Source organism: Calonectris borealis, chromosome 3 (assembly GCF_964195595.1).
Source record: "Calonectris borealis chromosome 3, bCalBor7.hap1.2, whole genome shotgun sequence".
NCBI lineage: Eukaryota > Metazoa > Chordata > Aves > Procellariiformes > Procellariidae > Calonectris > Calonectris borealis.
In genome coordinates, this window is record NC_134314.1 from 87,335,161 (window position 1) to 87,361,134 (window position 25,974).

At 37.5% G+C, this 25,974-nt stretch overlaps 1 protein-coding gene across 6 annotated transcripts in view; it reads right to left on the reverse strand.

Annotated features, from left to right (window-relative positions):
• Positions 1-25,974, reverse strand: part of RGS7 (regulator of G protein signaling 7) — a 263,978-nt gene that overhangs the window by 109,966 nt on the left and 128,038 nt on the right. For all 6 annotated transcript variants that reach the window (XM_075146535.1, XM_075146539.1, XM_075146537.1 and 3 more), the window contains exon 4: positions 965-1,015. In XM_075146535.1, the coding sequence (XP_075002636.1) occupies positions 965-1,015 (51 nt within the window). The remainder of the gene's footprint in view (positions 1-964; positions 1,016-25,974) is intronic.

The following is a 25,974-nucleotide window of genomic DNA, read 5'->3' on the forward strand; positions in this document are numbered from 1 at the left end:
GTATTTATAATAGTTCCTCGTTATTCAAGTTACAATTTTAAACACAGTGATTTTACTTTTTGATGGAATTCCACAGTGATCATACTTTCATTTCTAATATGACAGAAACCCACATTTTTTAAATTAAAAGAAAAAAAAAAAAAACGTGAATTCCATTCCCAAAAGTCTGAAACAGAAAGAGGAAAAATAAGTATTTTTGATTATGCTTTAAAAAGGAAGATTATCTTTCCCCTAACCAAAAGGTAATAGGAACTTCCACAGAATATCTTATGTCTGCCATTCAGCATTTTCTACTGGAAATCATTCCTTTCTGGAAAATTTCAGATCATGTAACAAGATTCCTGTAAATCAAGGAAATAAATATCAGATATGCACCAAACTGTGTTTGCTGCTGGCCACACAAGAAACCTGTGGCAGAGCTTGGAATCAAAACTTTACTTCCACGTTCCAACCCAGTTGATCGAGCAATGAACTGTTCTTCCTCATTGCACTGATTTTATTTGCAGTTCAATTTCCATTTAAGATGCTCTAAAAGTGTCCAAACTTAACAATACAAATGCAGCTCTCAGTAACAGTACAAGAGTGTATTTTATTAATTTTATTTATTTTTTATATATTGAAAAATTCTGTTAAGAAAACAGCATGTGTTTAACGAACCATTTAGCATGACACTGAGTAAATTCCTCATGGAGTAGAACTTAAACTCATTTTCTACTAATTAAAGCAGCTATCATTTTCATTCTTGGCCATCATCTTGTTTCCCAGTACCTGCTCCAATAAAATGGATAACCAAAATCCTCAGATTTTTAGCAAAGGTTTCTAGGGTTTGATGCTGTCTGTTTTGCTATTGAAATTATACTGGGCAAATGCTGCCTGGCCACCCTCACTGCAACAGAAGACAAAGTCAGGCCCGATTATTTAAAAAGACAAGCTAGAATTTTCAGACATGAAAAAAAGAAATTACCTGGGTCTTCTATAGATAAGTTCTTCGTTAACCATTGAACAATGTCTGAACCTAGGAACAAAACAACAGGCATTTTTAGATTAGTAAGTTTTCTCTTCCTTTTCTTCAGTTCCCTAGGCCAAATAATGTTGTTCTACCATGTAAGAGATCTCTACATTTTTTGCTCAGTTTGTCTGGAAAAAAACTAGACCATTCTATTTCTTTTTAGTTTCTTTTTTTCAGCTTTCTTTTAGCAAAGAAACATACCACTCACTTCTTTCTTTAGGCCAAGACTCATAAAATGTAATAGAAGTGCATTAAGGGTATGATAATAGCCTGCATTTCAAAAATTACATTACTGCTAAATTTACATAGAAAACCAAACACTTTATTAAGTTAATACTAAGTTTTCCCCACCTTCCAAATTAGTTTACAAATGAAGCCTAGAAAATGTAAATGCAACACACTGTGATTATGCAATATATAGAGTATATGCTGCAGGCCATGCTTAAAAACTTCCTTTGAACTAATACATGGCATTATGAGCTCATCTTAGGAGCTGCACTTTGTGTTCAACTTTGCCCTCTGATTCTATATTATCTTTAACTATCACTTCTGCTGTAGTGACTTTCAACCCATTCTGCTGGCTACCAGTAAAAGTGTATTCAGTTACCTAAATGTGTACTACCAATGTTTCAAACTCCGCCTCGTGGCTAAGCTCTTGACAGAATCCATTCTTCCCCTGGTGCTAAAGCTCTTTCCTTACCACTCCGCTCTCTCTTCTTCTTCTGTATCCCTTCATTTACTGCCTATCCATTTTTTTCTATTTAATTTCCTGTCCTTATTATAAGGTCCCATGTTATTGCTGACCTCTTAATACCTTCGATACCAGATTCCCTGCTGTCTTTCACACTGAGTATCCTTCCAACCCCACCTCCTAATTCCTAACCCCCTCTGCTCCTCTTGGCCATGCACTTCGTATCACACTTTGCACAATATGTGCCAAGTCACAAGCTGAAGACCGTCTTGTTTTTCAGACTGAAAGCTACAGTTGGACTCACCCACTGTGAGCATGAATTACAAAATAAATTCAGAAGCAGTTCTGCAGACAAAAATACAAACACATTCATGATTTAAGCAACTTTAAATAACCAAATTGGCTTAAGGGGAAAATATACTGAAACACTGAGGGGCGATTATGTGCATGTTCTCTGTGTTTCATGACGGTTGCATCATGCCTCCGGTTCAGACTAGCAACATAATAGAGAGACATGTCACATAATGCTTCCTTATAGAACCAATATTTAGTTGCTCATCCATTTCTCAGCAGACATAATAATATAATTCTTTTATAAATCTTAAATTTAAAAAGATAATAAAAATCTACACAATCTGCACAAATATAAAACAAATCAAAACAATAAAATCTCATGAATGGAGAATAATATATAACATTAGAATGTGGAGGATATTTCCCCTGTCACTCCCTAGATTCAGACTTCTTCCTGTACGTCGCATAGTGCATAATTTCCTTTGGTCTTCTTAAGACTATGAATATGATATTTTATAAAAGCATTTCAGAGAAGAAAGAAAATTTATTTCTCCTTACTTTTTTAATTTTAAAGAATATTAATGTATTTTACAAAGCCTACTTGATTATATCATAACTTTTCATGTGTGTATGCATTACTAAATTGATTACATAGCAATGAAAACTGTGGAGATTTTACAGCCATGTCCAGAGCAGAGATTTTCATTACTATGTTACGTGTCTAAATTTTGATACATATTAAACTCCAGCGGCTATGTTTCTCATAGCATTTACACTGAATTGTTTCTTAAATAAGGCAATTCACCATGTTGTTGCATGTGTACAAAATGTTTCAGACAGATATTCCTACCTCAAAATATTCTGGGTTTATGCATTTTTATAAATACAATTTCTGTCCTTTATTTATACATATGAAATTAATGAGGTTGACACTGAAGGAAGAATTTTAGCTTAGTATAAGATGAAACTTCATAACCTTCAGTGACAGTTCCAAGTCTAGCTATATTTTTATGTCAGCTGACTAGAGAAGTTAGTCAGCCCTAAATATTTTCCTAAATCCTCAAAAGTCAGAGACAAAAAGCAATTAGTAAAGCAACACGACATTTTTGAATACTGATTCTTAACTTTGGCTTCCTTCAAATCTCTCAGGTACCATATGGGAAGAAATTTTCTATTCTTTTTATCTCACCTTCATATACTTCTTTCCTCTTTACCTCTTTTGAAAACTTTCCTACAGTGACACACCATATTCCTCAGTCCTTAGCTCCTGGCATCACATTTGCGTATGTGGTCTACATATCAAAAATTTCACCTATGTTACGCTGTCTTCTGGCTTATTATAAATAATAGGGGGAAATGGGATTTCTTGACAATTGCATCATCTGATTCTGAAAGATCATTACTGCTCTATTCACATTTTATACCGAAGCCATTCTCCTGGTACCCGAAAGCCTGAAGAGCCGTTTAAGCCAGCTACCACATTCGAACAGTCCAATGATTTCAGCTGCATGACTTCAATGACAAAAGCCCAGACGAATAAATATTAACATGAACACTTTCCTTCTAGTGTGAAGGCTATTCAAGTAAAACAAAGTTGCAAGCAATTTGTCATATCACAAGTAAGAAATTTATCAGTTCATATTCCTTTGGGAGATCTTGTGGCCAACTCTAGTCCTAAAAAGAATAATAAAGATTTTACCTTGTATAACTTGCTGTGTGTTTTTTTAGCTGTTACTTTTAATGTCTAATCAACAACATGATTTCATTCAATCATTCCTGTGCCCTTTTCTAAGGTTTATCGCTTATGCAAATGTGTTTCTAAAAACAAAACCATTACTATAAATTCTTATCTCAGGAAAAGAACAAGGCAGCAAGACAGGTAAATGCTTTACAAGAAAACAGTATTTTCTTTGAGTCCTAGCTTTGAAAATGTGGTGACCAGTAAATTCATGTCATTCTTCATACATCACACTTCACATCTACTGGAATTGTGATCCAAGAATCAGGATGAAAAAGATTACAGACTTCATTATTTGTAAACAAGAACTAATACTTATAGGATAAAACGTCTTTAACCTTCAAACCTGAACCTGTCTTATCACCAGGAATCTAGACAAGATTCCAAAAGACAAGCTAGTTGGATGATATAAATTTTATGGAAGCCACTACCTTGGTATCGGACTTTCCTGAAAAGGAAAACTTCGGCAATCCAAAATAGAAAATGTTTGCCATGTCAGAAGGATACTCAGTATTTGTATACCGTTTAATGTGCCAGTCACTGGTAATGTGTCATAACAAAGCCCCAGTAATAACATTTTCAAAGTAGATTCTCAAGCTAAGTTCTCCAAGTCTCCCTCCAAGCCTCGCTTCCAGAAGGCAGCTAAAAGGCAAGCTGGCTATTAGATCTGTAAGGTGCAGAAGACTGAAGTTAAATTGCCAACTGAATTTTGAAATCCCAGAAGAACCCTAGGTTGTCATGCGAATTTCTATAGCAAATAAAACTGGACAAGGCAAAGTGATCATTTGTAATAATAAATTAAAGCTAGTGCAAGCAGAAAACATTCAAAAAAAGTTTTTTTTAGACTCAGAGCCTGAAAGCCAAGAGTAAGATTCCTTAAATGCTAGCACCTATCCAGATAAAGGCAATAAAATTCACAAAATCTTACTCAAGTCCAAAAATATGAGAGACTTTCAACTTCTTTAAAGAAAGAGGCAAAAATATGTCTACGTTCATATACAAACAAAAAAGACTCAAGCATGTTCTTTGTAAAATGTACTTGCTGAAAACTCCACAAGTGATTAATTTTAAATGAAATGGTCCAGAAATAGCAGTTGCTGAAGCCGTCACAGCATCTTAAGAAAATATTTTTGAGGAAAGCGTGCTCTCTGAACTCTGCAATGCTAATTTCCCTTGTCAAAGTCATAAAGGCCACATCAATGATAAGGTTAGCTTTCAAGAACAATACCCTTATTTTAAAAAAGTCTTTATAGAGTGTGTTTCAAAAAGGTGATGATTTTGAACTATAGAAAATTTCATGGGAATTATAGATCCATTTTTTGCTATGCATAGATGCAATGAGCCATGTAAGCCTTGATCTGACAACAAAAAGATATGATAGTAATTCTGCAAAAGAAAATCAAAATTCAAAATTCTCTATCTTTTTAAAAATTCAAAAACATATTTAGCTGAAGAAGATTCAAGTTGCAAGAAAGTATATTTTATTAATCGGAATGACAAAACATGAGAGCACTGAGAAACTTAACTCAATGATTTCATATTGTATAAGGAGACAGGTTCTACCTTTGCAAAAAAATACTCTTTTACTGCTAATATCTTGGTTTAGTAACTAAAATCTATTCTTTTTTTTTTTACTTGTAGACCTCAGAGCATCGACAGATGATGAAGACAGACAGGGACAGAGGAAGCTCCCCTGCATTACTGATACCAAGAGAGAGGGTTTTGTTGTTGACAATCCAGCAAACACTTACTTTATCTTCATCAAGACTTTTGCCATCTGAACTCTCAAAAGCGACACAACCATCACGATGTTTATCCTGCACTGTGAAAGCTGGGAAGGTGGGCCTGTTGTGTGGGTGCTTGTTTGCTGAAAGGCAGCAGCAGATCATCCGGGAGCTCCCTCGAGGGAGCCCCCTGGTCAGCTGGGTCACCTTCAGCACTTCACCACCACCTGGTCTTGAGAACCTGGAGAATTTTATGCAGGGCAACTCACAGTAGGGAAAACTTAATAAACATTATTCTAGAAAGTACCAGTTTCTAAATTTAAGTCAAGACGACTGTTACTAAATTAGTAAGGAAAGAGCATTTCCATTGTTTCCTTTTTTTTTTTCATTGGGAGAGGAGGGAATTGTGTCATTTTGACTTCAGTCTTCAACACCATTGCTTTGTCACACTACTTCATGGTGACACATCAGGAAATTAAGTTTAGTTACTGATACACACTTCAAAATCCTTGGTCATGAGTGTCTGAATAAAAATATAATGTACAATTTTGTTTCTCACCACTGATTCACATATTGGAAACACAGAAACTGGATCAGATGAGCAGGGAGATTGTAAAGGCCAGTGGCCTATCAGGTTCTCAGCAGTAGCTATTTTCTCACAAAAATTGCTCTCTAACGGAGAGTTGAACTCTGCGAGAAAGAGCTTTCACTGCTGAATGGGACAAGATGATCTGCATTCTCCCTGAAGTTTTCACTCTCAGAAATCATAACATATGTTGTCATTCTGTTATATCAGCACGGATATTTTACAATTTCTTTTCTTTCTCTGAGAAGAATAGTTTGTGCATGAATTCCGCATGCATACGTCTGAAAGAAATCAAGTACCTGCATATTTCAGGGCAAAAGGGCAGAGGGAAGAAAAGCAATGGCTATATTATCTTTTGGTATACTTATGGAAAAACATATTTGGATCCATACTGGATTACTCAGCTAATTTTTTCCCTATGTCTATTATAGCTGAGCAAAGAGAAAGTTTGCATCACTTGATAGTGTTGTGCACAGAAAGGTGAAGATAGAAGAGTGTAGGGACTCCTCTCTGAGGCTGGGATTGCAGCAGTGCTTGAAGGTAGGAGGAGTTATTTCCCCATAAATTATGGCTCTAGTCAGTACTAAACCACATTGGATTTCAGTCTAACAGAAAATGTATTCAGAGGTGCTTTGATGGATCAGTTCTTAGTTTCAGAAGTAAGCTGGTACAAATATTTAGATGGTAAAAAGGGGAAATAAGGGAAATGAAACAAAGAAGCTGTGTAACTCAATTTGGATTTATTTCATACTAATTTAAATGCTTTCCACCTTGTATTTTTATTTAACAGTTTTCTCTTTCTTTTCTCTATGCTTTTGGATTATTGTAAGATAAATTTATAGACCTAATCTGGTATAATTGTTTACCATGAGTGGCAACAGAGCTGAAACTGTGGTAATTTGAATACATTGCTGATGATTGCATTTACATATTTAACCTACTGACCTTTACTATTTAAATGGGTTGACTTTTAAAAGAAAGACATCATTGATCAAAGTGCAGTTTGATTAAGGAAATTTGCATCTCAACTTTCACACACTTATTTCTGCCACTTGCTTTTTAAAATTATTGATGAAAACAAATGCATAAACTTACTCTTTTGACTTATTATAATTGGAGGTGGACCATGCATTTGTTTGAGTCCCCTTACACCTTAAGGAAGCTTGTACCCGTTGCAGATTTAAAAATCTCATCTCAATAATACTAACCTTACAGAGAATATGACATATTTTAATGAGACTACTCAAGCACAAAAATTATTAGAGTTTTCTAGTTTTAAAACAATATAAGCTGCAATATACTTTTTTCTCCCAAGTGAAGATGGACACAGGAATTTACAGAAATAACCCCTCAAATGAATCGTCCTACTGCTTTTGAGTGGGACCCTTTCATTCTATGCTGCAAGCAATCCTCAAAAATACTCAAGCCTAGAAGGGCAGAATGGATCCATTCTTCTGGCTAGCATAACCCTGTGAAGAACAACGTGTTGCTTGGTATTGTTAAATTACTGAATCTCTGCTTCAGAGAAGAAAATTTATCTACTTTCATATTGTGAAAGAGCTAATACAGGACGTGAAAAATCTCTTCCACTTCCATACCTATATGAAATCACTCAACAGTGCTAACCAACAAATTCCAGTAATGTAAATTCTGCAGTCACACCCTGTCTCATAAGCAAGCTTCAGAACAGAAACCCAGTTCATAAAGACTAAAAGGGTAATTAATCATGGCTGTGTATCTGTGCCCACTCTTTATCCTAAAAGTGCCAATCCACACAGGCTCCTGTTTTCTCCAGCAAAAGGAACTGCTGCTTCATTTCAGCAACATTTATCTCTAAAGCTTCTCAAAAGACATCCTCTACTTAGATCTCTTCAACAGCCACAAGTGACTGTTTTACAGATGACACTAGCTGTGCATAATTGGCAATATACCAGTAACCACAGATGGGACCCCTGTAATCCCAAGGCTGTTATAATAAGCACTAGGGTTTAGCATCTTGCTGAAGAACATTACTTCACGCTAAACATTTGCAAGACAAGAGTGATGCTGTTTAGAAAAGGTAAGTGGTATGAAAACCCAGTAGAGCCCCTCTATTGTAAAGGAATTTTTATACTTTTCTTCAAAATGATGTAAAGCCATGTGATCTTGTTTGACTATAATAAAATATCAGTGTTCAGGTAACATGGATAAAGAAAAGACTATTTTGTACATTCCCCTGACAACAAAATCTTACATCTTCTTCTATGTAAAAAGTATTTGTGGGGAAAAAATCCAGGAAATATAAGTAGAATTCTGAACACCATAAAGTTGCCCTGGAGAAATTTCATTTATGAGAAATCTTCATCTCCAAATAGGGAAAAAAACCCCAACACTTCATTTTTAAATACTGTATGCATTCTCAAAGCAAAACTTCTAAAGTCTGAGATGAGCAAGGAGCCCAGGAGGCTTATCAGTGAGACCTACTTGATTTCCTCTCCATCAGAAACCTTAAATAATGGTAAAGGAAGATTAGAAGCTAAGCGACTTTCAGTTTTCCTCATCATTACGACCCATCCTTCTTCTCCTCTCAATCAATTCCTCTCTTCACCCTTCAAACACATGCAAACATATCTGGGTACTATTAAGAGAGAAACAGCCAAGAATTCATCAGCTCATCTTGTTCTCCTTCCCTCATTACCTTTGGGTAATCTCATCCTCCAAATAGTTTTGGATCCACCTCCAAGTGGAGAGCAGGAACCCTCTGAACACCAAGCATAACTGTGTCCATGCTCTTCCCCCTAGCGTGTACTGCGTAAATCGCTAGGCAATGAAGCTGTTCTGCACTCTCGATATCCCATCTTGTAGGTGAGTGCCCAGCCACCAGCCTAAAGAACAATTTTTTCTGTCTCTCTCAGTGACGATGTAACTTCTTTGTACAAAGAATGAGAAACTCCACGTGGAAGAGAACAATCTCTACTGCCTGCTGACTATATCCTCTAAAGCATGAGGCAACTTAATTCAAATTTCTGCTCAGACACAAGCAGTTTCAGGCATTTGAACCTGATTGTCTCCACCTCAGTCTTCAGGTATTCTGGTAGGGGCCTCTTTTAATTCCTTTTGCTGTAGCTGTAATGCTTTTGTGTTAAATAGTTTTGGACATAACAGGAGAAAATAAATGATTTGCTACCCTGTAGAACACCCATGTGCGGAGTTGAGCACCTGGAGTCCCCTCCCTCCTGCAGTGAAGGCTGGTTTATGGAAAGTGAACCACATCGGCAAGTGCATCCTGATGCAGCACACAGCAGTGTATGAACGTGAGAGCAGCCTCCCTCAAGAAAAGCCAAGAAGGAAATGGATATGTGACTCCTATCCCAAGTTTGTCCTCCGGTTCCTGAAATAACATGGAAAAGGGCAACAATAACATCACTGTTACCAAACTATCTTGAACTCTCACTCTGAAAATTCATCCACGATTACTTCAGGAAAACTGACAACACATTTTTGAGGGACAAATTTGCTACTTATAAATAGTTCATCTGGCTTTCTTTTTAAGTCTACTAGATGTTTCATGTATCTTGCTGACAACTTGGTATAGAAAACAGGTAGATTGATAAGCACAATCTTTTGGCGTTCACTGCTGAGCTAACACCACAAAATTTCACTGATCACCTCCTAAGTCTTCTTTCTTGATGAGCAAGCAAGTTTCAGATTAACAGAAAAACAATTCATTGTTAGTTTCATGATGGAGGGCTCCTCAGGGGAAAGAATCACCAAGGCACAGGCTTTTTTTCCTTTATCCTACATATTGGTATGCAATTACTGAAATGGAGCTTTTTTCAGTAATTCATCAGTGACTGAAATTTCTAAATGAAGGCATTTCCTAGGTCATTTGAATGGTTTTTTTCCTCTGGATATGTAAAAATAATAAGCTTGTGCTAGGACTATACTGAGACCCTATGTTAAGTATTCCAGGGGAATGTGGACAGCTGAGACCCCAGAGCTAAAGGGCTACCAAGCAGAAATGGTGTCAGGGTGGAGCCAGAGAGGAACAGACAACGTTATTTCATGCAGTGTTTGTAGATAGGAGCAACCACTGTAAATAATTTTATACCCCATCTTAACTATAGTAGGTGACCATGCATAAATTGTGAAGTCATCTAATTTTATGATTTGCATAAATCTCAATTACCTTAGTTTATACCTGCTTAAAATATAAAAACAGATTATTCAATTTTGGATTTTTTTTAAGAACATACAAATGGGCATAAAAATGCACATTGTATCTAGCTGGAGATACTATTTACAGTGTTGCTGCAGATTTCACAATTACAATGTCTTCAAAAGAAAGCTAGAAGAAAATATTCATTGAAGTAGCAGTGGCACTATCCAAAGCACCCTTATTAACTTTCTGTAGCATTGTCATCACATACTGCAGCTTCTGCCCTCTTAGTTTTTACAAAATTGCCTATCACTATTAGTCAAATGTGTTCTTTCTCTCATACACATATCAGTAAGTGCCTGCAAGTTGCACTTTGATAATCTTTGCAACACAGTAAAAGCTGCCTGAGATTATCTCTGCCACAATAAAGTTATACTTTCTTGTTTTTTAATATCAGCAGTTTGAAAATAGTGTGTAAAAACAGCCTCCAAGTTCAACAAAAAGGCCTTGTGAAAGTCTTCACCGCACTATTGCTTCAAGCAATTCTGTATTTTTTTCATATTTCCACTTCAATATCTTTAAGAAATATAATATTTTCCTTCTGAAATGGTTCTTTTAATTCTTGCCATACTGCCCCCCAAAGACACCCACACACAGATGGCAATGGAAGGAAGTGAGGCAGCAATGTAATTTTTGCTAGGCACTTCACATTCATGGAGGATTTTCACAGGGGAAAATCCTGAAGTCCTAATTCAGGGGTACCGGGAATAAATATATAAATGATATATGATTTGACTTGTGATTTTGACTTCAGGAAGAAAGTCAGTGGAGACACAGTGACTTACAGTTTTGACATTTGCCCAGCAACAATGTCAATGTGCTTCCTTCTTCACAAAGTGTTCCTACACAATAATAGTTAATTTATACAGCTGGTTTGAAAATGTTTTTTTCCACCGTTGCTATTTCAAAACATTCTTTCAGTGACTCATGCTCTTACTGTTTTCTACGCTTAAGACTCTGAAAACCAATGTCCAAAAAAACCCTTTTGATCATCACAGGTTTCCTGAATAACCCAAGCTATTTTATTTAGTTATTTTGACTAAAATACATCCTTCAGAAAGATTTAGTGATGCTAAGTACAACAGCATAATGTAATGCTCTGCAGAAATTCCTGATAAAAGTTCCCCAAGAATTTGCTCATTAGCCAGCCATTCTCACAGCTACAGAAACATCTCCAACGGGAAGTCTCATCTCAATAAAAGAAGTTCTACAAAATGGCAGGTGCACAAAATACTTGTCTTCAGAGATACCACCCAGCGTGGGGGCACAGGCTATAGCAGAAAGCCCCGAAACACGAATTTCATGACAAAATGCCAATAAAAATACTTTGTTTGGCCAAAGTAGTCACATGGGTTTTTTAGTGCTTTTGCTTTTTAACACATAGGTCCTACTGTTCCACGGCCTTTAGTACAGACCAGCTATTTTTCAGCTAATAGCAATAAATACAAGATGATACAGGAAAGTTTGCTGAAGCTGAGTAGAAGCTTTCATCCTTAATCCTAATATTCAAGTGTTATACCAGAAATGTCATTGACTATGATTAGAACTTCGCTCAAGGCTTCTTTTTTCTATTTGAAATATGAAATGTTTTAATATTCAATAGACCACAGAAAGTTCAAATGAATTTCTACTTTTGATTAAGCTGTGCTGGATGTTTTTGTGTTATTGCCTCCAGATCCATGATTATTTTAATACTGTTATGTCTCAGAGTTTACACTTCAAAGATCTGCTGCAGGGCTACATTTTCAAAAAGGAAAAGAAATGAAGTTATTCAAATTGTAAGTACCTATACTTGAGAGCTTTAGTCTGACTGAAAATCTAATCCCGTTCAGCTTTTACCAAAATATGGGATTGTTTCAAGACTTTATTATGCTCAATTGCTTGGCATAATAAAAATCACTTACATCATACAGCATGGAATGAACTGTGTTAGAAATAAAACTGGTTTTTGCTCCAACTCGATATTTCCACCAAATTCAGCATATTTTTTATTTGCAGTTTTTCATCACTATTCAGAGATTATGAATTAACTTATTCTAAATGTCAATAATTGTGCTGCACAACTGTCTGAAGCAGATATGACTAGGTCTGTTCTCAAAGAAATAAAAATCTCATGATTCTTCTCATGGTAGTTCTTTACATATGCACCTCAAGCACTTTGTCACAAAAAAGGCAAAATCTATTAGCTCTTGAGGATAATTCCCAAAGATTCATTGAAATGTAAGTTGTGCTGACAACTGAAATTCTCTAACATGATTTATCCATCAATGGAGATTTATCAAAAATTTAAATAGACATGAACTACCATTTTAATATGCAATCAACAGCTCTTGGGTTTAAAATAAACTTAATCATACCATCCATAAGAAGAACTGTATTTCTGTCTAAAATTGAAAACTGAAGTACGGTATATGCTCATATATGTGAGTATATATGCCAGCCATCATATAAATTATGCTCCCACCAATCACAGTAAACTTAGCAAACCAAGAAGTAAAACTTAGAGAAAATAAACCCCTCTACGTTTTAGTTTACAAAGTTCATTCTTTTGCTGCTCTATTTCCCCAGGGACATTCAAATGAGCATTTGTGAGATATTAATTACAGCCCTGTAGCTAGTATTGGCTTTTTGTCTATGACATTTTTATACGAATTCAAAAGCAGCCATTCTGCTTTTATAAGTAACTTGGGACCATATTAATCAAATGCACCTTAGAAGCAAAGTATTTTGCTTTCCATCAGTATCAGCTTCTGGCAATGACCATAGAGCCATCACTAATGTCTCCATTTTAGGAATGTCTCTTGGAGCCAGGACGAAGTAATGACCTCTGCAAAAACCTGCTGTCTTCTCCCATCCTTACCCTCACCTTCATTGTGTCCAGATCTACCATTTGATACAGCAATCCGCTGGCTCACAGGAAGCACTTGGAAGTTTATGTGAGAAAGCAGGAGAGAGTCATTTTCAGCCATTATCGGGTAGAAGAATAACAAAAAAGACATTATTCTGAACAATGCTGGACCACTAGCCCATTTGTGACCTTTGGTAGGTCACGGGGCTTATATTTATCTCTATAGTAAAGATAATAGTTCCCCATGGATTTTGGGGGCTAGAGAAAAGAGAAGCATTTTGAAAAGATCAGCCTGTAGGTATTAGTGTAATAAATAATACTACGTGTCCTGGAGTCTGGATTCTATTCTTCATGTTATTTTACTGTACATTTCAATGTTTTATTTCATTTGGATAATACAGCTGAGAACGGATGGTGTCTTACTGTGAACACAGGATGGGTCTCTTATAACTTAGACTCGTGAGTACAGAAGCTCTTTGTGAGGATGAGGCTGTAGCTCATTATTTTTTTCCTTTTTCACAAGATGCCGACTAAAATTTAGTTCATACTGTTGCCTAGGAGTATGCAGTGACGTGAATACTACTTTTAGCACCTGTTGCGCCTTTGCTGTTTACATTGCCATAGTAAGAATAAATAGTAGCAAGATGTAAAAAAACCCTCAGTAAGGGAACACATATACACAACCATTCACGTACCTATCCAAACCAGTTCTGCCCCTCTTCTTCACAGCTTCTGTACACAACAATTTATTTGTATTTTGGCCTCTCCATGTAATATTTTAATACCTGTACCTATTTTATGTAAAATTGTTGATGGCCACCATTTCTTCCTTAACCATCGATTGCAGACTCAGGAAAGATGGTATACGCTCTCTTGGGAAAACAAAGGCAGGATCAGTAAAGAAATATAAAGCAAATAGGTATCCAGTACCAGGACTGCTGTTTACTAGTGGAAGGTGAAAGCAGACACAACTCCTGTGTTGGAGAGAATAAAGATTTGTCAGTCAGCTAAGGAGTTGTGCTGTCTAAATGCAATTATGATCCCAAGGTTGGGAGGGAGGGAGCAAACAGAGGTGTGGGAAAAACATGTTCTTGCTGATTCTTCTTACAGCCTGAAAAGAGCTAAAATGAACTAGTCAATACATTAAAAAATAAAGCTACCAGCCCTCTACTGCAACAGGAAATAAAAGACAACAAAACCCCAAAATTTAAAAATTTGAAGTATTTTTCCATGAGATAATTATACCCTGTTCAATCTGGCAACAGCAATTAATACAGTTCTTCTGGTACCCTATTGACAGGTAAGAAATTGATAGAGAACAGTGAAGGGTACTTGTGCCTGGACTAGCAAATAGCCTGATGATGGCAGTAGGCAGATCACTTCCCACGGCTTGGTAGCCTGGGAACGGAGCCACTGTCGTCTCCAAAATACAGGGGAAATGGAGCAGTGGTAATATGACTGGTAAGAGTTTTTCTTGATGCAAAGGAGGATGGATATCAGACACCTAGGAGAGAAGACTTAAGTAGATTATCCCCTTCCAATTTCTGCTTCACTTTGCATGAGGCAGATTTATACTTAGAAACTAAGTATACACTAGGCTGTTTTAGTCCTCCTTTCTGTTATGCTAATTCTATTTCACCCTGCATAGAAATGAGCTCCTGTCAAATACCAGTAGACAAATGAATGCCTGCCATAGCACTGTTTTCAACAAATAATGTCCAATGGATGGGAATACAGGCTCCTGCTTACACATAAGCTCCTTTGTTTCCTCATACCTGCCATGTTGCTGCCTTTACTGCTGCCAAACTGGCATTGTTAATCCCTTCCACAGGCTCAGTGGGGCACAGTGCTGTGGATGGCATGGCATTCACAGCAACAATTTGCAACGCTATGAAACCTCCTCTATAAAGTTTCTGGACTAGCAAATGCTTCCATTCACCTGCTCTGTGCCTCTTGAGAGCTCGCCAGCCTCTAGCAGCAGGTCCACCCTTAGCCTGCCTGATCCTGCTTGCACAGCATGGTTTTCTTCGCTGAATGGCACTGGGAAATATGGTAGTTTAAGGCCCAGCGTTTCTTCCATACACTCACAGGAGAGCAATATCTCAGGGGAGCAGGATCTTTTCTGCTGGTCACATTAACAGTTAGTAAAACATGCTGCTCAAATGAGAGATGATCAGCCAATTTGTCATGCATCACACAAACACAGCAGCAATTCAAACCAGCCAGGAAAAGTCAGAAGACTTTGTTCATCTCAAATTCACCAGCTCTCATCTTTTATTGACTTTGCAAAGAGTATGTCTATGACCATCGCTATTTTTGGAACACAGACATTCCATGGTTTTAAGTAATTGCCACTGGAATATATTTATAAGCTAGTGATTTTTTTTTAATATAAAGTGATTGTTTATTAAGTTAAGTGAGTATATTAAAAAAAGGTTTATAGATTCAACTTTAAAACTTTGATTTCCATATTTCTTAATAATATAGATAAAATGTATCTAAATAGTAATGAGTCTCCACTCCCAAGTTATGCTTCTAGAAATGACTGTCACTGAAGGAAAGATATGACAAGATTCCACCATTGTCAATATACCTTTAAATTTCAGTGATTTTTCCTTATTGAGTGTTTAAAATCACCATTTAGCTTGCCTTATGAGAGATGCACTTGCTAGTTAGTGTTTTCTTCTTTTTAGCAAGTGAGCTAACAAAGATAGACAACTTCTTTATCAAACAAGAACACGTGTGCACTGAGAAAATAGAGGAAAATTACAGCTCTGAGCATAGATTCTTAAGATGAAGCACCCACAAGTAACTCTTGCTACATATAAAGCAAATACATACATTTAAAACCCTTTAGTGCTGCCTAAACTTGGTGTACTCTAATCTTAGTAAAGATGATGATCACCAAGCCAAGCGTATAAGGGAAGGCAGAAGATCTGGCAGAGGCAGAAGCTACTCTGCAGTTTGGTGTTGCGGAGATCGTTCAGTAATTTTAATATGGAAGTACCTCATAATAATTGCTATTCAAACACATTGGAACAGTGAATCCCTCTGCTAAGGACCCTACAATCAGCATTTCTGATGTGACAATTTAACTGGATAATGAAGATTCTCTGTGTTGATCATATTCTGTGGTTGCTCAATATAGCCCCCAACTTCTCTGTTATTCTCTGATCTTCCCCGGCCAAAAGTGCATCCTCAAAAGGATGCTTTACGAATCACAACAGAACACATGAGACACCAGAGTTTCTACCCTGCAGCAAATTCTGAGGCTCTCAAACTTCATTTTGTTGTGAAGTGGTACCCCAACACCAAACATCAAACCTTCGCACAAAATGAAAAATTCCAAAATATTTTCCTTGAAAGCTATCAAAATGTTTAATTCAACAGGGGCAAAGCCTTTTTTTAGTATAAAACAAACAGAATGTTTCATCTTCATCTTTCTGACTCATAAAACAGCTTCTAACAGAAGATTAATAATAAAACAATAAAACCAAAATGCAGTATTTCAGTACTTCCAGATAACGACGTCAAAAAAATTCTCACGAAACAGTGTGGCTGTGAAAACATTTCCCAGCAGAAAACTGATTTGCCACGTAAAGCATCAGAAAGGCTCTTAATGGATAAGTCTTCTAAATTAAGCAGATGTAGAAGGCTTGAACAGAACTAAGATGGATGTTCTTCATTGTGCTATGACAGTCTCATCTCTTTGGCAAGACCAGAGGACAGTGCCGTAGGATCTGCTACACTGAGCACTCAGGGAAAGTCAATTGATAGTTTTAGACACAAGAGACAAAATAAAAAGAGAATAAAGGGCAATCTCATCGGCCTTTTTCTCTTAAGGTGTTACCTTGTCAATGATTAGCTCTATCAGAATGAGTCGAAATTTTTATTCCACTGTTTATCTTTAATAACATGCTGCTTCCATTTTAACCTAAACTAAATTCAAAGGTATTCTTACTGTGCAATATAAACACTACAACTATAGCAGTGTTAGTTCGGCTTAGCTCATATCATGCCTCTCTATTGATGATGAGTCATCTCTCCTCCTACCATGTAGTAAAGAAAATGGATAAGCCTTGAAAAGCTAACACTTTTTGCAATTTTATATAGCAAATACCATTTGGAAAATGTATTTGTAAAATCACAACTCCTGTAACTTCTATATCGGTTTCCAGACAGTGAGTTATATACAGTGGGGATGAAAACATTCAGGAACTCTCTAGATTTTAGTTTCTAAAAGATGTTCTCTTTGAAAATAAGAGTAAGATTGAACTTAGTATTTTGGAAGTTTTGACTCATGTTCTTTTAAGTTTTAATTTCAGGTATATTTTTCATTCTGGTGCTATACTTAAATGTAATTTCTATTTATTGACTGTGAAATCAAAGGGAATATTATAAGACTATTCTTTGTCTTAGTTGCAATGGGAAAATCCAAAGTAACTCCACTATGGTCACTTAAATGCTTCAAATGTTTCGAATCAACAGTTTCAGGAACTGGTTGACCAAGATACTGAAATATGCCTCAAATTCTTCTCAACTCTGACATATGCTGAGACTTAGAGCAAACAAATTGCGATTCAAAGTTGCTTAAAAATCTTAAAGTTTATTTCTTTATTCTTTCTAAGATCAGTATGCATGCAAAGTTTTACTGAAACCATAACCTATAGGTATTTTACTTCAAACATAAAAAGAACTTCACTATACAGTATTGTACATTTTTATTCTCGATTGCACCTTTGCTACCCCTGACAGGGAGGTTGTAGTGAGGTAGGTGTTGGTCTCTTCTCCCAAGTAACTTGTGATAGGACGAGAGGAAATGGCCTCAAGTTGCACCAAGGGAGGTTTAGATTGGACATTAGGAGAAATTTCTTTACTGAAAGAGTGGTCAGGCCTTGGAACAGGCTGCCCAGGGAAGTGGTTGAGTCCCCATCCCTGGAAGTATTTAAAAGACGTGTAGATGTGGTGCTTAGGGACATGGTGTAGTGGGTATGGTGGTGTTGCGTTGATGGTTGGACTCGATGATCTTAGAGGTCTTTTCCAACCTTAATGATTCTATGATTCTATGAAAAAAACAAAGCTTCAACTCTTCATATGGTTCAGGAAGATGTCCTGAATGTCTCTCAAGCAGCTTCCTTGCTATGCGAACTGAAGCAGCCATGATCTAAAATGGACATCATCACAACTCTCACTACCTATAAAGAAAAAGTATACAGGCTACTTTGACATGAAACACGTTTGCTTTACTGGAGGCATTAGAAATGTGATGATATTCCCTCCCTTCATCAAAAAGACCTCTTTTGTTTGAGGTACAATTGATGCCGTCACTAGGAAACCTAGACAAATGCTTGCAACTGAGGTCATGTACATAAAAACCAGGAGAACTATCTAGCAGCTGTGCTCCCTCCTCCTGGCATGCAGGGAAGGCGAGGGGGGACGGGTCTCTGGGTCATGGGGCAGGGAGTGTCTTAGATGTCAGTTAGGTGTCTGTGCTGAAAACAAGGCAAAAAGAAAGAAAAGCGGGTATGTACAAACAACTGGGACAACAGGCTATTGAAGGACGTGTTATTTGAAGGACATGCCGTCGTCTTGGTTTTGAGTGATGCAGTCACCTGCTCCAAGCCTGGTTACCTATATTTGGCACAAGGTATATGATTTCTCAGAAGAATGATCACTGATCAAGAAAGCCTTTCAGAAAGGGAAACAGGCAATGATTTCAGTTTGTCCCAGGAGACGCACCATTTAAAGTGAGTGTATCTCCTAAAGACATAAAACGTAGGAAGTGCCCAGCAAAGAATCACACAAAATAATTTATTTGATTTACAATTTGCACAACAGTATGCGAAAGAACTTTAGCAATGTTAACGCCCCTAGTACTACCTTCATGAAGACACGGTTCACTTTATAGGTATGGGAGTGGTGACCGGAGAGGCCAAACAGATAGCCTGCTGCCACAAAGAAAGAAAGGCAAAGGCAATGATGAAAATCCAAGAGACTTAATTCCAAGCCCCACTTATGAGCCCTAGGTTATGTTAATGTACCTTAGACAACAGTAGAAAGACTGAAGGTGCTTTTCTTTTTCTTTTTTTTTTGCCTTTTTTTTTGCCCCTTTTTTTTTTATTTGTGTATTTACAAGAGGAGTACTATATTCAAAATATTAAATAAATGTAATAAGAATGACAGGCAAATTTTCATGTGACTTCAAATGAGCAAGATTTAGTCTTAATAACATTGATTTTTAGAGTGCTGAACTAGCTATCGCAAGTACTTCTTTAATAATGTATCAGCCTCAGTCTATTTATTTATAAAAGCCATGCAAGATATAGGAAACTTACAGATAAAGGTCAGTGTTTAACATGCTGAATTCAGATAGGGCTTCTAAGCATATCTGGCTTCTTCTTGATTTTATTTCATATGAAAACTCTTCATATCATTTGCATTGGTGGCTGGGTATGAGATAAATGGTTTTTGGTTTTGGTGTATTTTTCAGTAATCTTAGCATTCTATTTGGTTTTAATCCATCACATTTTATCCTGTGTCTTCCTTAAAGGAAAGAGATTTTAAGATGCTTGTTAGGCTGTCTTCCTTTTAAATAGTAGCTTGAAAGCATTTGCGAGTAAATTTGCCCATTTGCGCTACAAAGCATAAAGCAATTATATTTGTCATTACAGCCTATATATATGATAACTTTTTTTGCTGACTGCCGTTATCTACTAGGGCAACTTAAAAGACATTTATCTTCAATATTGTTTACCTACCCTTCTAGAGTTAACATGTGTTGCAAATGAATATATATTCATATTATATAGCACTCATTTAAAGTTCTGCTCTCCCATAACTCATTTTCTTCTTATAAATTTAGTACTTTGTTGTTAATAGGTACTATCTTAAACACTTCAGCTAAGGACTGCTTGTAGTTGCCTTGTGTAGCTAATTCTTTATTCTTTTCTCTATGCAATTTGCCATTTTATTAACCACAATAAGACTCTCCAAAGGTTTTGGTATTGCAAGATAGCACTCTTCCTAGATAACAATGCCCTTGAGCTATATATTATTTCACACTAACACATGTTTTCTTGTGTCTTACTGCTTAATTGTATCACTCTTTTTAAAATATACATTTCTAGTTTTTTTTTCTTAAGGTAGCATTTTGAGCAGCAATGTTTGACTTATTTTGATTCAAAACAGAGCCTGTGTTGATGAAATAGAACTGACTAGTTTGCATCCATTAGTCCTCATTTTCTATACTCATTTTTAAATATGCTGATGCCAAATACTGTCCTAATCCATAAAATTTTGATTCTACTTTGTGCAAATGTTACTGTCGTTGCACTTTTTTGCCAGGTTTTTCTTTTTGTGGTGTTACTTAAGCAGCTGAGGGGGAATATAAACTGAACACTTGAGCAATTAAAAGACCTTAACTTCAGACTTTCTCTCTCTTTTTGTTGTGGTATAACCATATATTACCCTAAGTATCTGCCAGATACAAAGGTCATGAGAAAAATACAGCAAATATATAATACTGATCACTCTTTCCTTGTACTTTAATTCCCACCATGTCCTTTCCATTTTTCAAAGTGCTAAATACACTCAGTTTTGCAAATTTGTATTGCAAAAAAAGGCTTATTTTGCAGGTCATTAAAGGACAATTTGTGCCCTTCAGTGCTAGGCTTGACACTGTTAATAAACACCCTCAACTGGAAACTGTAGAGAAGAAAAAGATAAAGAGAAAACACCTTTGGAAACCCAAGGCAAAACCCCAGATCCTAGTGGGTGCACTCACATTTTGTTAGACTCCAGACTCAATTAACAAAGCCTCTAACAGCCACAGAGGGAGTCTGTCTTTGATACCACACAGTGTAGCGCTGGATGAGAGTAGTTTGGGGATCCCAAGCTCTGCACTTCAGTAGGCGGCAGCTCCGCTAAGTACCTGCTTGTGGGCCCCCAGTTCCTGGCAGCGGCAGGAGGCGGCGTAGGACTCCCATCTCCTCGAGCGCAGTTGCAGCACAGGGCCTGACCCGATGACAGGGGTGGTTGGCTTTTTTCTTGGTTTTCTCTGACCTTGCTGGGTGCTGTCTCATTTGTAGTCAATTAATAGTTTCAGACTGTTTACCCATAATAATAAAAACTTGATTTGTTTTTAATAGTTGCTGAGACATACGCTTCATATATCAGGGCTGAGGTATATATTTAGTGCAGTGATTTACTTAGATTCTCAGTAAAGAAAGCTCTAGTTAAATCTGTATGGATTTTAATAAAGCTTTTCTTCCGGTAAAAGGTATTTAAGTATTTTTTTGTGTATACACATCTTTCAAATGAATCTATTCCTTCTATTACTACTATAATTGCCGTGTTCATTTCACAGGAGAAAAATCGAATATTGGAAATAGTAATGCCCAGTGAAAAAAAAGCACTTTTGATTAAAGGCAGAATTTGTTATTTAGGATTTCTCTGTTTCTGCTTCTTTCTTTCCAAGTCAATACTAATCACAGATGAAAAGCATATTTTATTTTTTAAATTATGTCAGCACAAAGAACTTTTTCCTTCCCAAAATAATAGAAAAGATAGTTCCAACAAGGTTTCCAATACTGATCCAAATCTTTATTAGATCTGAGACACAGGGCTATAATCTCCTTTTTATTTGACAGATATGTTGATTTGAGAAGAGTTTCAGCTGACTGAGGACATCTACCGCAAATATTACAACTAATATATTCCATTTTTCTTTTTGCTACATATTCTGCCTGTTTAAATGCTTGCTGTAGCTAATGCAAAACTTAAGAACTCTTGCTTGTGACCTGTGCAGTCTCCCTTTTTCTTTCTGTTTGCTATTTTTTTGTAAATTAAATGTCCTGTTTGGATAGCTCATTATAGAAAAGAGCATTTAAATTCAGCAATTCCATTGCTAAACCGCAAATGACATTTCAATTTTTAAAACAAATCATTATCTGTACCTGTACCTGGTGTCTTGTACAGAAGATCATAAATTATCATTCATAAAATTATATTTTATTTACTCCTCTTATTCCTAGCCTTCTACATCTCTCACTATATCTACCTGCACATCCACAGTCCATTTTTGAGTGCTGATAGTACAGACAGTTTCTATCTTGGCTTGACTAGTAATAAACTGAGCATAGAGACTCAGCAAATATTGATTTCTAAGTTTGATGGTGTGGACTGAATAGCCAGGCTCTAGAGGTGTGCCAGAAGAACATTCCACAAACATTGAATTATAGATTTTATCTCATCTTTTATAACAAAGGATCCAAGAATATTTGACACAAAACCCTTAAACTGGGGGCCAGTCCTCAGAAGAACAATTATGATTTGATTTAAAATAGATGTATTATATACAGAACTAAATTGCTATTTCACTCTCTCACATCAATATTTATTTTGCTTTCTGTTCTGCTTTAAAAAAATAAAATTGGAAGGAAATTTCAATTTTCAAACTTTTCAAATATCCAGCAGTGACTTTTCTTTTCATCTGAAATTAATTAGAATATTACATACACAAGTATGAGTGTAAATGGGTAACAGTATGCATGTGTTGGATTCTTTCCCAAAGCAATTTAAGGAGGTAGGTCATTCTTACAATCTAGTAAGAATACCACAGAGAACGAAGACAATGTCTAGACACACACCTCGTCCTGGATAGCCATAATTCAAATAGCTTAATTTAGAACATCGAAGCCCTTCAAAACTCACATCACTGAGAAGTTAAGACACACTTTCCCTACAAAATTCTGCTTCTTCCACAGGAAGTCATCACTTATTCCACATTAAATAATTTATATTCTTTAAGGAAGGCTTTTCCTATTTTCTGATCCCTAAATGAATAATTACTGTTCCCAAATAATCCAAACAGATACTGTTTCCAAAAACATGCAATGCCTTTGATCAAAAAGCGAGTATCTTCCAGCAGTTTGGAGCCTTTAAACTAGTAGTGTCTGGTAATGCTTTTCCTTCTCTCGTTAAAATGCTTTAATTCTGCCTTCCATCTTCCCAACTCACTTCCCCTTCAGGAGTCTGTTGCAATTCTTCCCTGTAACTGAGAGCTCACAAGTCCCTTTCCCTTTCCTAAAACGTAGGTTGTCTTTTGTTTCTCAGTTGGGACTTTCCAGTTAGCATGCTAGCTTAAATTTATTACTCTATCAATTTATCTTGACTTTACTGAACTAAGTTTTCAAAAGGTATTTAATAGGTGTTCACTTTATTCTCAGTTTTAGTATTTCTCTAAAAACTGTATACCTCTAGCCTGCTGCAATAGCATGTGTTACATAGCTCATCAACTGCCCCATAGTTTTCTTCTGCCTAATATACAATTCCATTTTAATATAGCTGTCTCAGTATAAAGTTCTTCAGATCCTTTTTTTAATTTTACTTCCATTTTACACGCCATCATTAATGATTAGAAATAACAGGCTTAAGCATCATCAAAAAAGTGTAGTTATATCAGACTAAATCCAAAACCAATTAGGTGACTGGTTGGATCAAATATGGCACATCATCTCTCAGAATAAAAGGAAGAGAGTTTTGCTAATTGAGACTAATTTACAGAACTATTTTAACCCATTGCAGAGGTAATTTATAAACAGTGTCCTAGATCTCAGCTACATCGCATGAAATCAAACAATGTATCAGACCATCCAACTCATGCATACATTACCTTCATGCTGGTCTGACAGAGATCGGGACAACCATTGCTGAATGGTACCTGCTCAGTAGTTCAACAGCATACCACTGCCTGCTGAAGCTGTGTTCCCTGTCCCTTGCATGGCTGCCCAAAGGAGAAAAGAGCTATGACCAAAACACAGAGAAAGATGGACCCCCCACTTGTTTGGGTTTTTTTTTCTTTTTAAACATGAAGAAATGTATTTTTAAGACCAAGAGAAAAAAAGTGAGACAAGCTGCATTCTATTTACTTTCAGCAACTGTCCTAGAAGAGTGAATGCTACTATGACCAATTTTCCACACATTTTCTGGAACAATAGATTCAATTACTGGCCTTTAAATGGTCCAAAATTTGGGGACATCGTGCTTGCCAGAAGCTTCCATGTAAGCATGACGAAAAATCAAGATTAGCCTCCTAAATCCTGCTTGAACAACATGATGTTCTTTGTAACACAACCATATTTTCTATCTACTTCCAGTCCAGAGCAACCAATCCATAGCACACGCAGAGTAGCTGAGGTCCATATGCAAATACTGACCATTGTAACTATGTCATAGAATCATAGAATCATTAAGGTTGGAAAAGACCTCTAAGATCATCGAGTCCAACCGTCAACCCAACACCACCATGCCCACTAAAGCATGTCCCAAGCGCCACATCTACACGTCTTTTAAATACTTCCAGGGATGGTGACTCAACCACTTCCCTGGGCAGCCTGTTCCAAGGCTTGACCACTCTTTCAGTAAAGAAATTTCTCCTAATGTCCAGTCTAAACCTCCCTTGGTGCAACTTGAGGCCATTTCCTCTCGTCCTATCACTTGTTACTTGGGAGAAGAGACCAACACCCACCTCGCTACAACCTCCTTTCAGGGAGTTGTAGAGCGCGATGAGGTCTCCCCTCAGCCTCCTCTTCTCCAGACTAAACAACCCCAGTTCCCTCAGCCGCTCCTCATAAGGCTTGTGCTCCAGGCCCTTCACCAGCTTTGTTGCCCTTCTCTGGACACGCTCCAGCACCTCCATGTCCTTCTGGTAGTGAGGGGCCCAGAACTGAACACAGTATTCAAGGTGTGGCCTCACCAGTGCCGAATACAGGGGCACGATCACTTCCTTACTCCTGCTGGCCACATTATTTTTGAAACAGGCCAGGATGCTGTTGGCCTTCTTGGCCACCTGGCCACACTGCCGGCTCATGTTCAGCCGGCTGTCAACCAGCACCCCCAGGTCCTTTTCCTCTGGGCAGCTTTCCAGCCACTCTTCCCCAAGCCTGTAGTGTTGCATGGGGTCGTTGTGGCCGAAGTGCAGGACTCGGCACTTGGCCTTGTTAAACCTCATATAATTGGCCTCAGCCCATCAATTCAGCCTGTCCAGGTCCCTCTGCAGAGCCTTCCTACCTTCAAGCAGATCAACACTCCCGCCCAACTTGGTGTCGTCTGCAAACTTACTGAGGGAGCACTCGATCCCCTCATCCAGATCGTTGATAAAGATATTGAACAGCACCGGCCCCAGTACTGAGCCCTGGGTAACACCGCTCGTGACCGGCCGCCAACTGGATTTAACTCCATTCACCACAAATCTCTGGGCTCGGCCGTCCAGCCAGTTTTTTACCCAGCGAAGACTACACCTGTCTAAGCCATGAGCTGCCAGCTTCTCTAGGAGAATGTTGTGGGAGACAGTGTCAAAGGCTTTACTAAAGTCCAAACAGACCACATCCATAGCCTTTCCCTCATCCACTAAGTGGGTCACCTGGTCATAGAAGGAGATCAGGTTGGTCAAGCAACCCCTGCCTTTCATGAACCCGTGCTGGCTGGGCCTGATCCCCTGGTTGTCCTGCACATGCCTGGTGAGCACCCTCAAGATGAACCGCTCCATAATCTTCCCCGGCACCAAGGTCAGGCTGACAGGCCTGTAGTTCCCCAGATCCTCCTTCTGGCCCTTCTTGTAGATGGGCATCACATTGGCAAGCCTCCAGTCATCCAGGACCTCCCCTGTTAAACAGGACTGCTGATTAATGATGGAGAGTGGCTTGGCAAGCTCCTCCGTCAGCTCCCTCAGTACCCTCGGGTGGATCCCATTAACTGCTTCCTCTTGGATTATGGGGGGTTTATTCTGCTCTCTGTCCCTGTCTTCCAGCTCAGGAGGCTGAATACCCTGAGGATAACTGCTCTGACTGTTAAAGACTGAGGCAAAGAAGGCATTAAGTATCTCAGC